General features: G+C 44.8%; 1 protein-coding gene across 2 annotated transcripts in view; it reads left to right on the top strand.

Moving 5' to 3' along the window:
* The window catches only part of SLC43A1 (solute carrier family 43 member 1), a 278,331-nt gene extending 265,292 nt beyond the window's left edge, over nucleotides 1–13,039 (top strand). For both annotated transcript variants that reach the window (XM_069233053.1, XM_069233052.1), the window contains exons 14-15: nucleotides 1,250–1,373; nucleotides 12,605–13,039. In XM_069233053.1, coding sequence (XP_069089154.1) covers nucleotides 1,250–1,373; nucleotides 12,605–12,787 — 307 coding nt within the window. In that variant the 3' untranslated portion in view covers nucleotides 12,788–13,039. The remainder of the gene's footprint in view (nucleotides 1–1,249; nucleotides 1,374–12,604) is intronic.
* Nucleotides 13,040–13,794: the final 755 nt, after the last annotated feature.

Here is a 13,794-nt window from a genome sequence, read left to right as displayed (position 1 = left end):
CATACATCTTCTCACTGATTATACCATCCATCCGTCCTTCCTCTCGTCATCCATCAACCCATCCATCCATCCACCCTCCCTTTCACTCATACACCCTCCCTGCCTTTCACTTTTTCATTCTTAGTTCCTCCTTTCCCTCATTCATCCATGCATCTATCCATCCACCATTTCATCCATCCATCCAGCCACCCATCCTTCCTTCCTTTCACTCACCCTCCCAAGTTCATTATGACCCTTTGTCTGCTGAGCTACAGACAGAAGAGGCCCATCAAGGACCCCAGCCTGCCCACAGGTGCTAAAGGAGGGAGGTGGGGTGGCGAGGCCCCTCATGCAGAAACTTACCTGCACACTTACCTCCTAGTCCACTAGTGCAATTGTTGTCCACGGCTGGTTCCTTCCCTCCCTTGGACCTCTACAGTCAAGATAAGGAGCACTCTGTCATGCTCAGCTCCATAATTTTTTTTTCAAAGTGAAAGCAAATGCAGCACTAAACACGTGTTACTGTCGGGAGAGCAGCCCACTGCACCCCTTCTACAGCCTGCCCCTCCGTGATGATCAACACATTGTTGCCACCCACTCCATCCTTGTCCGCATTGGCCTGCCCCACCCTCCGCCATTGAAGAGAATGAAGCTTTGCTAACTCCTCCTGGGGCCACTGTTAATTTGCCCCAAAACCTATTGGATCCCTGGCTTTCTAATTCAGCACTTCCTCTCCAATGATGTCACAGCTGTAGCTTGTGCCTGCAGGTCCAAGACAACCTCTCCAGCTGACACTTGCACAGTAGGACATCTGCCGAGTTCACTGGAGTTCACCCAGGAGATTCAGCACACTGTCTTCAAGCAGTGATTTATTTTCAGCTGCTTTATATATTTCTTTGTTCTTGCATCTCCCCAGAGGGCGGCAGGGCAACACCCTTGTGCCCATGAACACCAGTCGCCCTTGCTTAGAGTGGGACTTTCCATAGGTGGGCTTGCTTCCTTAAGACATGGGTTCCATTCATGGAAACACCTGATGATGCTGCACATGGATCCAATGGGCAAACATGACACCAATACACGCTACTTACATTCGAGATACACATTTGGCCAGATGCCTTATGGGGCTACGTGGGGGTTACATGTGAGCAGTTATCTGATGACGCTACATGTGGGTTCCATTTGGGAAGGCATCTGATGACGCTACACGTGGGTTCATTTGCCAGTCCTTAATGCTTTGAATTTTCTCTTCTCTTTGTGCCTCCATGGACAGCTATCCTTCCAAGCATTTTGGGACCTTGACGGGTCTGCAGTCGCTGATCAGCGCCGTCTTTGCTCTCCTACAGCAGCCGCTGTTCATGGCCATGGTGGAACCTCTGCACGGCGATCCCTTCTGGGTAAGTGATGAGCTTGGGCTGTTGTTTCATCAAGGAGGGAGAGTGCAATCCAGTTAGAATCTGTCTTAACTAGCAGTCAAGTCTAGGGTGTCCTTTCCAGAAGCTCAGTGGTGTGTAATCCAGTTAGAATCTGTCTTAACTAGCAGTCAAGTCTAGGGTGTCCTTTCCAGGAGCTCAGTGGTGCGTAATCCAGTTAGAATCTGTCTTAACTAGCAGTCAAGTCTAGGGTGTCCTTTCCAGGAGCTCAGTAGTGTGACTTCTACCCCAGAATCTATAATTGAGAAAGTTCAGTATGCCATTTCACTAGTGGGGGCAGGGTAAACTTGGCAGAAATATATTCTTTACCAGAGGTTTGGGCTACAATAGCTTCTCCAGATGATGCACCTCTATCTAGACATGTCTTTGGGTCGGTGTGGGTGACCGGCGCATCATTTTTCCAATAGGGAAAGGTGCAATATAACCTGCTCAGAGATACTGATCCTACTCAATTTATTTGGCTTTCTTGTACAGTTTTCAACCAACCTCACAATGCAGTGAAACATAAAAGAGAAGACAAAGTTCAATATGAAATCCCCTACGTAGAAGTTGTTACTTCTACATAAATAAGGGTTTTGGAAGTTTAAAATGCACATACCTAAAGTAATGTAGAATCATCACCCTGAAGTTCTTTTAAAACAATCCCAATAATTCCCAGATTGTATATAGGCCATAATTCTAGATTCTCTAGAATTAAAAAATCTGATTTCTTTAAAACAAAAGATTTTCATACCACTAGACAGTGAAAATTCAAACTTATTATAACTCATCCATATTATCAGTAAAACACTACAAATATAATTGTGTTGATTGCTAAATAGCGCATAACCCATCATGAAGTGTCCTAACCAGTATTGCATAAAGAGGTTGACACGGGATTTCCTCTAAAGTAGCAAGCGAGAAGGAAGTCACTGTTTGCCTAATCAAGTCCACACTTACATCCTTAGATTTTCAAAATCCATCAGACCCAATTGATCACTTTTGCAAACGACCTTTCTTCACAAATTTTAAAAGAAAGTTGGGTTTGAGGCAAATCTAACTCTTGTTATGAGTTCTTGAATTTGTTCTCAGCAATAAACAAATTGTTAAATGAGAAATCCTAGATAGCACAAAAAACGTTCGCCCATTTCTGGAGTTTTGGTGAACAATGTTTTAATGCTGTCAGAATATGAAGAGCCATTCCCAGAAATCCACTGAGTTTACCATCTCTTCTAGGGTACTCTTGTCCATCTTTTGCGGTGTCTTCGTATTGTTCAAAATAACATGATTGCATGGCAGTCCATGTTCTCTCCTAAAGGTGGCAGTGGGTTTGCCTAGTAAAAATTTCCATTTCTACTCTGTGGTCAAAAACAGTTTCTCCAACTCAGATACATAGTCCCTGTAGGAAGTTGGCTCTGTATATACTATTTCAAAGTAAGAAATAGTGTGCACAGAGTCCAAGGGTTCCCATTAGAGGTAAGATAGTGGCAAAAAGAGATAATTCTAATGCTCTATTTTGTGGTAGTGTGGTCGAGCAGTAGGCTTATCAGAGGGTAGTGTTTGTATACACACAGGCAATAAATGAGGAACACACACTCAAAGACAATTCCAGGCCAATAGGTTTTATATAAAAAATATATTTTCTTAGTTTATTTTAAGAACCACAGGTTCAAGATTTACAAACAATACTTTAAATGAAAGGTATTTCACTCAGGTATCTTAGGAACTTTGAAGTATCACAATAGCATGTACAGTTTTGGCAAAAATGGCAATAAGCTATTTTAAAAGTGGACACAGTGCAAAAATCAACAGTTCCTGGGGGAGGTAGGTAATTGTTAAGTTCACAGGTAAGTACAACACTTACAGGGTTCAAATTTGGGTCCAAGGTAGCCCACCGTTGGGGGTTCAAGGCAACCCCAAAGTTACCACACCAGCAGCTGAGGGCCGGTCAGGTGCAGAGGTCAAAGTGGTGCCCAAAACACATAGGCTTCAATGGAAATAGGGGTGCCCCGGTTCCAGTCTGTCAGTAGGTAAGTACCCGTGACTTCGGAGGGGAGACCAGGGAGGTTTTGTAGGGCACCGGGGGGGACACAAGCAGGTACAGAAAGTACACCCTCAGCGGCACAGGGGCAGCTGGGTGCACAGTGCAAACAGGCGTCAGGTTTGCAATAGGATTCAATGGGGAGACCCGGGGGTCTCTTCAACAATGCAGGCAGGCACGGGGGTGGGCTTCTTGGGGTAGCCACCACCTGGGCTAGGCAGAGGGTCGCTCCTGCACTGGAGATCGGTTCCATCAGGTCCTGGGGGCTGCGGGTGCAGTGTGGTTTCCAGGCGTCGGGTTCCTTGAAGCAGGCAGTCGCGGTCAGGGGGAGCCTCTGGATTTCCTCTGCAGGCGTCGCTGTGGGGACTCAGGGGGGGTCAACTCTGGCTACTCACGGGCTCACAGTCGCTGAGGAGCTCTCCCTGTAGAGTTAGTTTTCCGCAGGTCGAGACAGGGGCGTCGGGTGCAGAGTCGAAAGTCTCACGCTTCCGGCGGGAAACGTGTGGTCTTTAAAAGTTGCTTCTTTGTTGCAAAGTTGCAGGTTTGTTGAACAGGGCCGCTGTTCTCGGGAGCTTTTTGGTCCTTTTAGATGCAGGGTAGTCCTCTGAGGCTTCAGAGGTCGCTGGACCCTGTGGGATGCGTCACTGTTGCAGTTTTTCTTGAAGTGGGGAGACAGGCCGGTAGGGCTGGGGCCAAAGCAGTTGGTGTCCCCGTCTTCTCTGCAGGGCTTCAGGTCAGCAGTTCTTCTTCGTTTTCAGGTTGCAGGAATCTAGTTTCCTAGGTTCTGGGAGCCCCTAAATACTGAATTTAGGGGTGTGTTTAGGTCTGGGAGGGCAGTAGCCAATGGCTACTGTCCTTGAGGGTGGCTACACCCTCTTGGTGCCTCCTCCCTGAGGGGAGGGGGGCACATCCCTATTCCTATTGGGGGAATCCTCCAAAATCAAGATGGAGGATTTCTAAAGGCAGGGGTCACCTCAGCTTAGGACACCTTATGGGCTGTCCTGACTGGTGGGTGACTCCTCCTTGTTTTTCTCATTATCTCCCCTGGATTTGCCGCCAAAAGTGGGGGCTGTGTCCAGGGGGCGGGCATCTCCACTAGCTGGAGTGCCCTGGGGCTTTGTAACACGAAGCCTGAGCCTTTGAGGCTCACTGCTAGGTGTTACAGTTCCTGCAGGGGGAGGCGTGAAGCACCTCCACCCAGAGCAGGCTTTTGTTTCTGTCCTCAGAGAGCACAAAGGCCCTCACCACATGGGGTCAGAAACTCGTCTCTCAGCAGCAGGTGGCACAGACCAGTCAGTCCTGCACTGAACAATTGGGTAAAATACAGGGGGTATCCCTAAGATGCCCTCTGTGTGCATTTTTTAATAAATCCAACACTGGCATCAGTGTGGGTTTATTATTCTAAGAAGTTTGATACCAAATTCAGTGTAGCCATTATGGAGCTGTGGAGTTCGTTTTTGACAAACTCCCAGACCATATACTTAATATGGCCACAACTGTACTTACAATGTCTAAGAATAGACTTAGACACTGTAGGGGCATATTGCTCATGCAACTATGCCCTCACCTGTGGTATAGTGCACCCTGCCTTAGGGCTGTAAGGCCTGCTAGAGGGGTGACTTACCTATGCCACAGGCAGTATTTTGTGTGCATGGCATCCTGAGGGGGATGCCATGTCGACTTTGCCTTTTTCTCCCCACCAACACACACAATTTGCAATGGGAGTGTGCATGTGTTACGTGAGGGGTCCCTTAGGGTGGCACAACATATGCTGCAGCCCTTAGGGACCCTCCCTGGTCACAGGGCCCTTGGTACCACTGGTACCTTTTACAAGGGACTTATCTGTGTGCCAGGGGTGTGCCAATTGTGGAAACAATGGTACATTTTAGGTGAAAGAACACTGGTGCTGGGGCCTGGTTAGCAGGGTCCCAGCACCCTTCTCAGTCAAGGCAGCATCAGTATCAGGCAACAGGGAGCCATTTCCTTAAGGTCCCCAAAATCTGGAATCCTTTTTTTAAATGATACTTTGAGACATGGTTTTGTATACTACATGGACTGTTCCTACATTAACATTTTTAGATATAGCACTTGAAGAGAAATGCTATTGGAATTCACCAATCATGTAACATACAGGAAAAGATAGAACTCAGTTTAATGACCTTGCTCAGTTCAATGTGAAACATAGGGGCCGTACCTTTCCTAATTTACGACAGCATGTGATAGAAAAAAGAGATCCATACACCCATTTAGGGAGCACAACATTTGGCCTCAAAAATAGTGATATAGTTGGTTGAAAACTGGGAGATTTCTTTCAAACCACCAGTATCCCCAGAAGATCTTTCCCAGTGTGGTGGAAGTAATTTATTTGAAGCCGAAGCATGTTGCAGAATCTGTTCTTCTGATACTACAGGAATCAACAAGAAACTCAAACGCAAACTACAAAACATCCAGAATGCCGCCGCCAGACTGGTCCTTGACCTACCTCGACGCTGCCACATCTCGCAACACCTGCGTACACTGCACTGGCTTCCCATAGAGAAAAAAATCACCTTCAAGATCCTTACCCACGCACACAAAGCCCTCCACAACACCGGACCAGCCTACCTGAACCATCGACTCAACCTCCATGTACCATCACATAGCCCTGCGCTCAGCCCAGCTCTCTCTCGCAGAAGTACCCCGCACCAGGAAAACCAGAACAGGAGGATGCGCCTTATCCTACCTCACATTCACCACCTGGAATGCCCTCCCTCTGCACATCAGACAAACCACCTCCTTCCTCAGCTTCACGAAGGAACTGAAGACATGGCTTTTTCAAGAACCACCTCACCGGTATACGCTACACTTCCCCCCCAAGTGCCTTGAGACCCTAACAGGTGAGTAGTTGCGCCATACAGGCACTGATTGGTTGATTGATTGCAATAGCTGAGTACAACTTATATTATATGGCCATTTATTATATTATACAACCATATTATGAAAGAAGAATTGAAAAATGCTCCTTCTTGCTAACACTGCAAGCTGAAGGTTAAGTATTTTTAATCAGATATGTTTGTGAAATGCATTTAAACATATCTTACCTGCTGCTTAAAAGACAATTAAGGAAATTAAGGAAAGGTTTTGTGTCCTGGATCATGCTTCGCCCAGTAGGCAGACTCTTTTCGGGAATGGAGTCCATATATTGCGCCCAAAGACAGAAAACTGATCTTGGAGACAGATGTTCAGGACAGAGCTGGAGAGAACTCTTTCCACGGTCTTTGGCAGGCAGCCTGGACATTTTTATGCAGTTATTCTTTCTTTTTTCAACTCTAGGCAAGCTCTCTGCTTGCAGTGGCTCAGGAAGGGTATCTCTTAGGGTAAACTAGTTTACTATTAGTGGTCATCTCTGGTGCTTCTCGCCCTGTCAGTTTCATTACACTGATGGATTTCCTGTTTTAAAAATGTCCCATGTGGCATTAAGTGCACAGATTTCCTCGAATCCATGACCTAAATTGGTGAAACCTTGAGCATTTCAGTGTTCACTTCCTAATCCTACCTGTGACCTTCCCAGTTCAGGCCCTCCAACCTACAAAGAAAAGTGGGAAAGCCCCAGCACAGGGGAGGACACCAGGACATCTCCTTGGACCTGTAGTACAGAAGGAAAGCCGTGATCATATAACCACAGATGTGCTCCTAGTAGGCGGTAAGCTGCCCCTCCTGGTCATCTCGCACTCTTATGAAGATCTCTTTGAAGAAGCAGGATGATAGCAGAGGTTTTATAAAGTTCATAGGTGATAGGATTGTACCGTATCCAAGTAAAGGCAGAATAAAAGATATATCTCATAACCTCTATAAGTATACAGAATAGTTAGAATCTATCTTAACCTTTCCTCTTGTTGGGCAGGGTATGTATGCCGTGTGAATTTGGATCTGATCGCACTTTTCAATCAGAGCATATAAGCTACGGCCCTGATTCAGAAAGGCTTATTCGCACCTACGTGTAGGCGTATCTGAGGCTGCACTGGGGGTGGAGACAGGATTTACAAGTGTGAAGTTACTACTAGTAATTTTTCACACTTAGGTGGAGCTCTATGCAACGGTGAAAAAAAATAAGGAAACATATTAAAGCTTGTTACTATTTGAAAGAATGATTGAAACAATTAAATATAAAATATCAATATCTAATAATTCCAAATATTTATTATAATCCTAGAACTATTAATATATAATGCTACAGCACAGTAACTCTTTCAATCAAACATATATCAAATAAAGAATTACAATAAATACATTCGATTAACAATAGTTCTTAAGATTTTTTAAAAGATTCATGCATTGTAAGTTTTCTTTTTCTTTCATATTTATTACATTTTGTTAAGTTACGTAGAATTTAAACTATTTGTAATAAATACAATCTTAAGTTATTTTCAAATTAGGTTGATTTGTACATTTTCATATAATAAAGTATGTATTTAATAATTATATTTTTGACATCTTTATATATATAATAATAATATTAAACAAAACCTCTACCTTTCTCTCTCTCTCTCTACATATATATATATATATACATATATATATATATATTCACTTAAAAAACAAAGGTTACATGGACGTTATAGTTAGGCTCACATTCTAAACATACAGAGCCATAGAAATTCACCTGTTATAGTTAGAGTTATCTCAAGTAGCTATAGCTCATGCCCTAAGGTAAGAATCACTCGTGCCCCCACCATGCACAGTTTTTATATTAATAATTTGATAACAAATGTTACAGTGATATTATCAATAATGTTATAAAAGATGTCATGAGTGCTGTAATATCTGGAGTAATTGGCAGTGCATTGCGCGAGCGTGACTTATAGTTACCTTAGGGCACGAGTTATACAAATAGCAGTTCCCTGAGTGAGGGGAGCAATGTTTTCATCTTTTTCCTTGCCCGCATTACACTCCACTTTCAGCAAGCAGGAGCATTTTGACAGCTCCCACTTGCTGAAAGCGGAGTTATGTTTACTTTTGCTTGGTGGGAGTTGTCAGCTCCGGCCAAGCAAAAGCAAACAGATACCTTCTGAGTGTGGGCACTTCAGGAGGTAGCAGAAGCTGGCTGTGGGGATACTGGTCTCTAGGGCCATGTATGTCTACACGAGGGGGCCATGCGGCCCCTCTCCTTTATTTTAATTACCCCCCGGGAGGTGGTGTTCCTGGGGCCAGGGTACCACGATGGACTCTCCTCCTTTAAAGTAATTTGAGCCCCGGGATGGTAGTGGTCCCCAGGGCTCAGTGGGGTGGGGGGGAGGGATCCGCAGGACTTACCCTTTTATTCAAATACTATTTTGCCACAGGAAGGTGGTGATCCCCCCTTATTGTTAAAGTATTTTGCCCCAGGGAGGTGGTGGTCCCTGATACACATAGGAGCCAACCGGTCCCCTCGCATACTATTAAGTTTGAGCCCCAGGCGGTGGCAGGACCCCCCTTTTATTCTAATACTATTTTGCACCAGGGGAGATGGTGGACCCTGGGGCACTGGGTGGTCTGAAGAACCGTCCTATGATTTTAAAAGTATTTTGCCCCAGGGATTTAGTGGTCTCCTGGGTGCGGAGAGGCCGCAGGTCCCCCTTGCATACTATTAAAAGTTAGCCCTGAGGAGGTGGCGTCCCGGGCCCTGAGGGGGCTGTGCGCCCCATTTACTTCTTTTTAAATATTGCCTAGGGGAGGTGGTGGTCCCCAGGGTGCGGGGGGTCCAGAGGACCCCCCATTATTATTATAATTTTATGTTGCCCTGGGGAGGTGGTGGCCCCTGGACCGTGGGGGGTCCTGTAACATTCAGTAACACAGTTGACCGTGTTTTTTTTTATATCACAGACAAATCTTTGGATCTAGCTGTGGATGTCTCTGTTATTTAAAAAAAAAAAATCTAGCCTTGGGGGGCTCCCAGAGGGACCCCTGAACCAAGGCTAGGGTGGTAGAGTAAACATACACCCTGCCCCATTTTCTTTTTTTTTTTTTAAACTTTTTTTTGGGACTTGGCTGAAGCTGAGTCCCAAAATGGCTTCCAACACTTCTTGTTTGAGGTGTTGGCAGCTAATCAGATCTCAGCAGAAAATCTCCCTGGATCTGCGGCCCTGTGTATACAATTTGTTTTCCCTTTAATATCTCAGAAACTACTGAACGATTTACACTAAATATAAAAAAGGATGATCTGCGGACCAAAAGCTACCTTATTGCCAAACTTAGGGCCTCATTATGACCCTGGCGGGCGGCGGAGGCCGCCCGCCAGGATCCCGCCCTCCAATTTACCGCGCCGCGGTCAAAAGACCGCGGCGGGTATTACGAGTTTTCCCCTGGGCTGGCGGGCGGTTCCAGTAAAACCGCCCGCCAGCCCAGGGGAAAACGACCTTCCCACGAGGATGCCGGCTCGTAATCGAGCCGGCGGAGTGGGAAGGTGCGACGGGTGCAGTGGCACCCGTCGCGTATTTCAGTGTCTGCAAGGCAGACACTGAAATACTTTTCGGGGCCCTCTTACGGGGGCCCCTGCCGTGCCCATGCCATTGGCATGGGCACGGCAGGGGCCCCCAGGGGCCCCGCGACCCCCCCTACCGCCATCCTGTTCATGGCGGCTTTCCCGCCATGAACTGGATGGCGGTAGGGGGGGTCAGAATCCTCATGGCTGCGGAGCGCGCTCCGCAGCCATGGAGGATTCCAAAGAGCAGCGGAAAGTCAGCGGGAGACCGCTGACTTTCCGCTTCTGACCGCGGCTGATCCGCCGCGGTCAGAATGCTCATTGGAGCACCGCCAGCCTGTTGGCGGTGCTCCCGTGGTCGGTGGCCCTGGCGGCCACCGGCCGCCAGGGTCAGAATGACCCTCTTAGTGTAATTCAGTTCCGTGGTTTGGGCTGCAGGTGTGTCTAAATAGCCTATGGGAATTACCCCCCCCCCCTTTCCTCAGCCCCTGCTTGACGGATCATCCCAAAACTTTACAATTTTAACAAGACCTTATGGCACACCTTTTTTTGAAAATTTAATGGAGATTCATAAAATGCTGCCAAAAGATATAGGCAAGGCAAAAATGTTTTTTCATTGGAAACTAGGTCCTTACTATAAATTACCTATGATTATATATATATATATATATATATATATATATATATATATATATATATATATATATATATATATATATATATATATATATATATATATATATATATATATTTCTGTGAAAACATGGTCCTAACTATAACTACCTACTATATATATGTTTATATATAGTAAATATTTATAGTTAGGACCATGTTTCCACAGAAATTTTCCCATAAAAATGTGCTGGTGATTCTTGTTGTACATGGGAAGTTTCGGGGTGATGCACAGCTAATTACTCCACATATTATATCATTGATGACACCTTCTATGGCATCATTGATTTTATCACTTGAACGTTTGCAATAAAATTATTGATGAGAAAACTGTGCATGGCGAGGGCACAAGTTTAGTTACCTTAGTCTAAATAACTCTACCTATAACTGCTGAATTTCTATGGTTTTGTACGAGTAAATTCAGAACCTAACTACAACGTTCCTGTACCATTTTTATAGATATATGTATAATTTTAATAAATAGAAGTCCCTTCCCAAACCCCTTCTTAAAATTCCCCAGAACGATCCCATTTTTTTAGTAAGTATTCCCCATTTTCCCAACACGCTTCCTGTCCGTCCAACATTCACTACAAAAACATTTACCTACATGTGCAGAAATCACCACCACCTTAAAGATATCTGCACAGAAAGGGTAGCTGAGGTGAAGTTTACCAGCCGACAATGAGTGCATAACAGTTTCTAGTACGTTAGAAGTACTAATGCAGTAATACTGTGCAGGGTGGGCTGCGGGAAGAATATAAGGTCTACAGAACACTTAGGTTTAGAAAGAGATGGATTCATTTCCCCTTCACTACTGCTTCATATACTTGTAATCAAAACTATGTAAGGGACTAGCTCACACAGTGTTGACTTACTAGACAGAAAATTGTGTAACATAAAGAATATAAAGCATACATTTTTTTCAAATGAGCATATGTGGTAGGGCTTACTTCCAAAACACTAGATGGAAACATGTGACACAGCTGAATTTCCTTACAATTGGAAACAGTGGATGACATGGTATTGTATGTGTGATAAAATATTAACTTTGGTAGTGAAATGCTTGTTTATATGGTTTGTAAAAATTAAAACTATTTAATAGAATTTTAAATATATTTAATGCATTTCTTATCCCTCTCATTGCTTCCTCCCCTTCCGCTTCTTTTCACCTCTCATTCTGTACATCTTCTTCCTTCCCACTTTTCCTTTCCTTATGTTCTCTACCTTGATCTTTGTCTTCCCCATGTTCATCCCTTACTCTTTATTCTTCATTCTTTTTGATCTTTCCCTTTACACATTACTTTCATTGTTATCTCTCTCCTCATTTTCTTCCCCATGGTGTCGATGTTTTTCTCGTCTTCCTCATGTCCTTCTTCTTTCGCTCCTTGTCTCTTCTCCCACACCTCCACTGTCTGTTCTTCTTATACACTCTGATACATTTCTTCATCCCCTGTCCTTTTTACACTACACATTACCTCCTACTTGCATCCCTGCCCACCCCGTCCCATTCTACCCCTTTACTACCCTGCGTCTCTCTCTTCACTCTATGCCTCTTCCATCCACTTCTTCCCTCTCTTGCCTCTTTCCTTTCACCCTCTGTTCTCCCATCTCATTCCTTCTATTAATACCCCTTCTGCCTACCTCCCGGCCACCTTACTTTCACTTCCATTACTCCCTCCCCTTAACCCTCTCTATGCTCTACATCTCCTTTGCCATTAAATCTCCTGCTTAACTGATTGCTGCTCTTACTTCCTTACCCTTTACCGCCTCAAACTTCCTTATCCCTTTTCTGCCATCATTCCCTCCCTTTCCTTTTACTTAATTCCATTTCTTTCCAACTTCACCCTTTCTACTCTTCTTTTCTGGAACCCACCACTACCTTTCATCTTCCGTCCTCCTCTTCCCTCACCACACTACCGCTCAACCACCATCCCTTTTCCTTCCCCCTTTTCCTGCATCACATCACTACTCTATCAACTTCCCATTGCTTACTATGCCTTCTTCACTTCTATTCCCCTCCTTTCTACTGTACATTTCCAACCTCCACCTTCCTAATCACCACAGGTGAACCTCGGGCTGCTGATCTTCTCTCTCTTTGGCTTCCTGCTTCCGGGATACCTCTTCTATTACCGCCGGAAACTGACCCGGGAGATGGCAGGCAAGGAGGCACTGCTGGCAGATGGCGCCCACATAAAGCTTCAAGAGGCTGAGGCCAACGGGACACTGACGACAGACAACAAAGCGTAGAACCATCCAGGGACCATAGTGAACGGTGGACAGCTGGTGTCTAATCTCCACCCCTAAAGAGAGGTAGAAGGTGCCGGCCTGAGAGAAGACTCTCTCACCCCACCGTTAAGGACAAGACTTGAATTAGGGCATGCCAAAGATGGACAAGACCGCCCGCCACTCCACAGTTTGGACTTTTGTATACTTTTTTTTCGGTGTTAATTTATCAGTATATTTTTGTAAAAATATTGATATAAATTCTCTGAACACTGCCATGATGGAGTGCTTTATGCTTTACAAACATAATGGCATTTTATGGATCATTTACATAGAACACATACAAACATATTTCTCTCTTAAATGTGAAGTTACCAGACAGCAAGGAGGACATCACAGTTACTTGCACCTTCACAGCGGATTGTCTTCCACTCCCAATAGAGGTTGGGGGGTATCTCCTGATACTGGATCCACTCTAAGGGCCAGCTGGGGCTTCCCAAATCTCCCCAGAGGCACCTGGCTACTTCCCATCCCTGGCTGTTTATTTAGCTTGAATATAGTTAAACTGCATGCTCCTGGTCACATCAGGCAGCAGCACCACTGGAAGGTTGAAGTGGTGGCGGGATGGCACTGAGAATTCTGCACAGCTAAAACATGGTGTTCATACTGGACAACCTGGTGTCACTTTCTTCTTCCAGACTAACAACTGAAACGCAAATTGCCCTCCTGCAGTGAGCCTATAGTCACCCACTTAACTAACTTGCTCGGGCAGAGCAAGCATCTAGTTTTCCAACTTTCTGAACATACCCATGCATTTTACCAAATCAATACACCAATGAACAGTTTTGATGACAGTACTTCAAAGATTTCCTTGTGTGATTAAACTTCTTGCCTAATACTGATGGTACTTAATTTGGTGGGTACAGAGTTATGGCTAATCTTAAAAACTGCCAAGAACGTTAGAGGCTATTAACTATTTTAAACAAAAATTTAAGCACTTAAGGATCAACTTTTAAAAAATTACAAAGAAA

Source organism: Pleurodeles waltl, chromosome 4_2, assembly GCF_031143425.1.
Source record: "Pleurodeles waltl isolate 20211129_DDA chromosome 4_2, aPleWal1.hap1.20221129, whole genome shotgun sequence".
Taxonomy (NCBI): domain Eukaryota; kingdom Metazoa; phylum Chordata; class Amphibia; order Caudata; family Salamandridae; genus Pleurodeles; species Pleurodeles waltl.
Note: the sequence above shows the minus strand (reverse complement) of the source record. Positions and strands in the feature narration are given on the sequence as shown.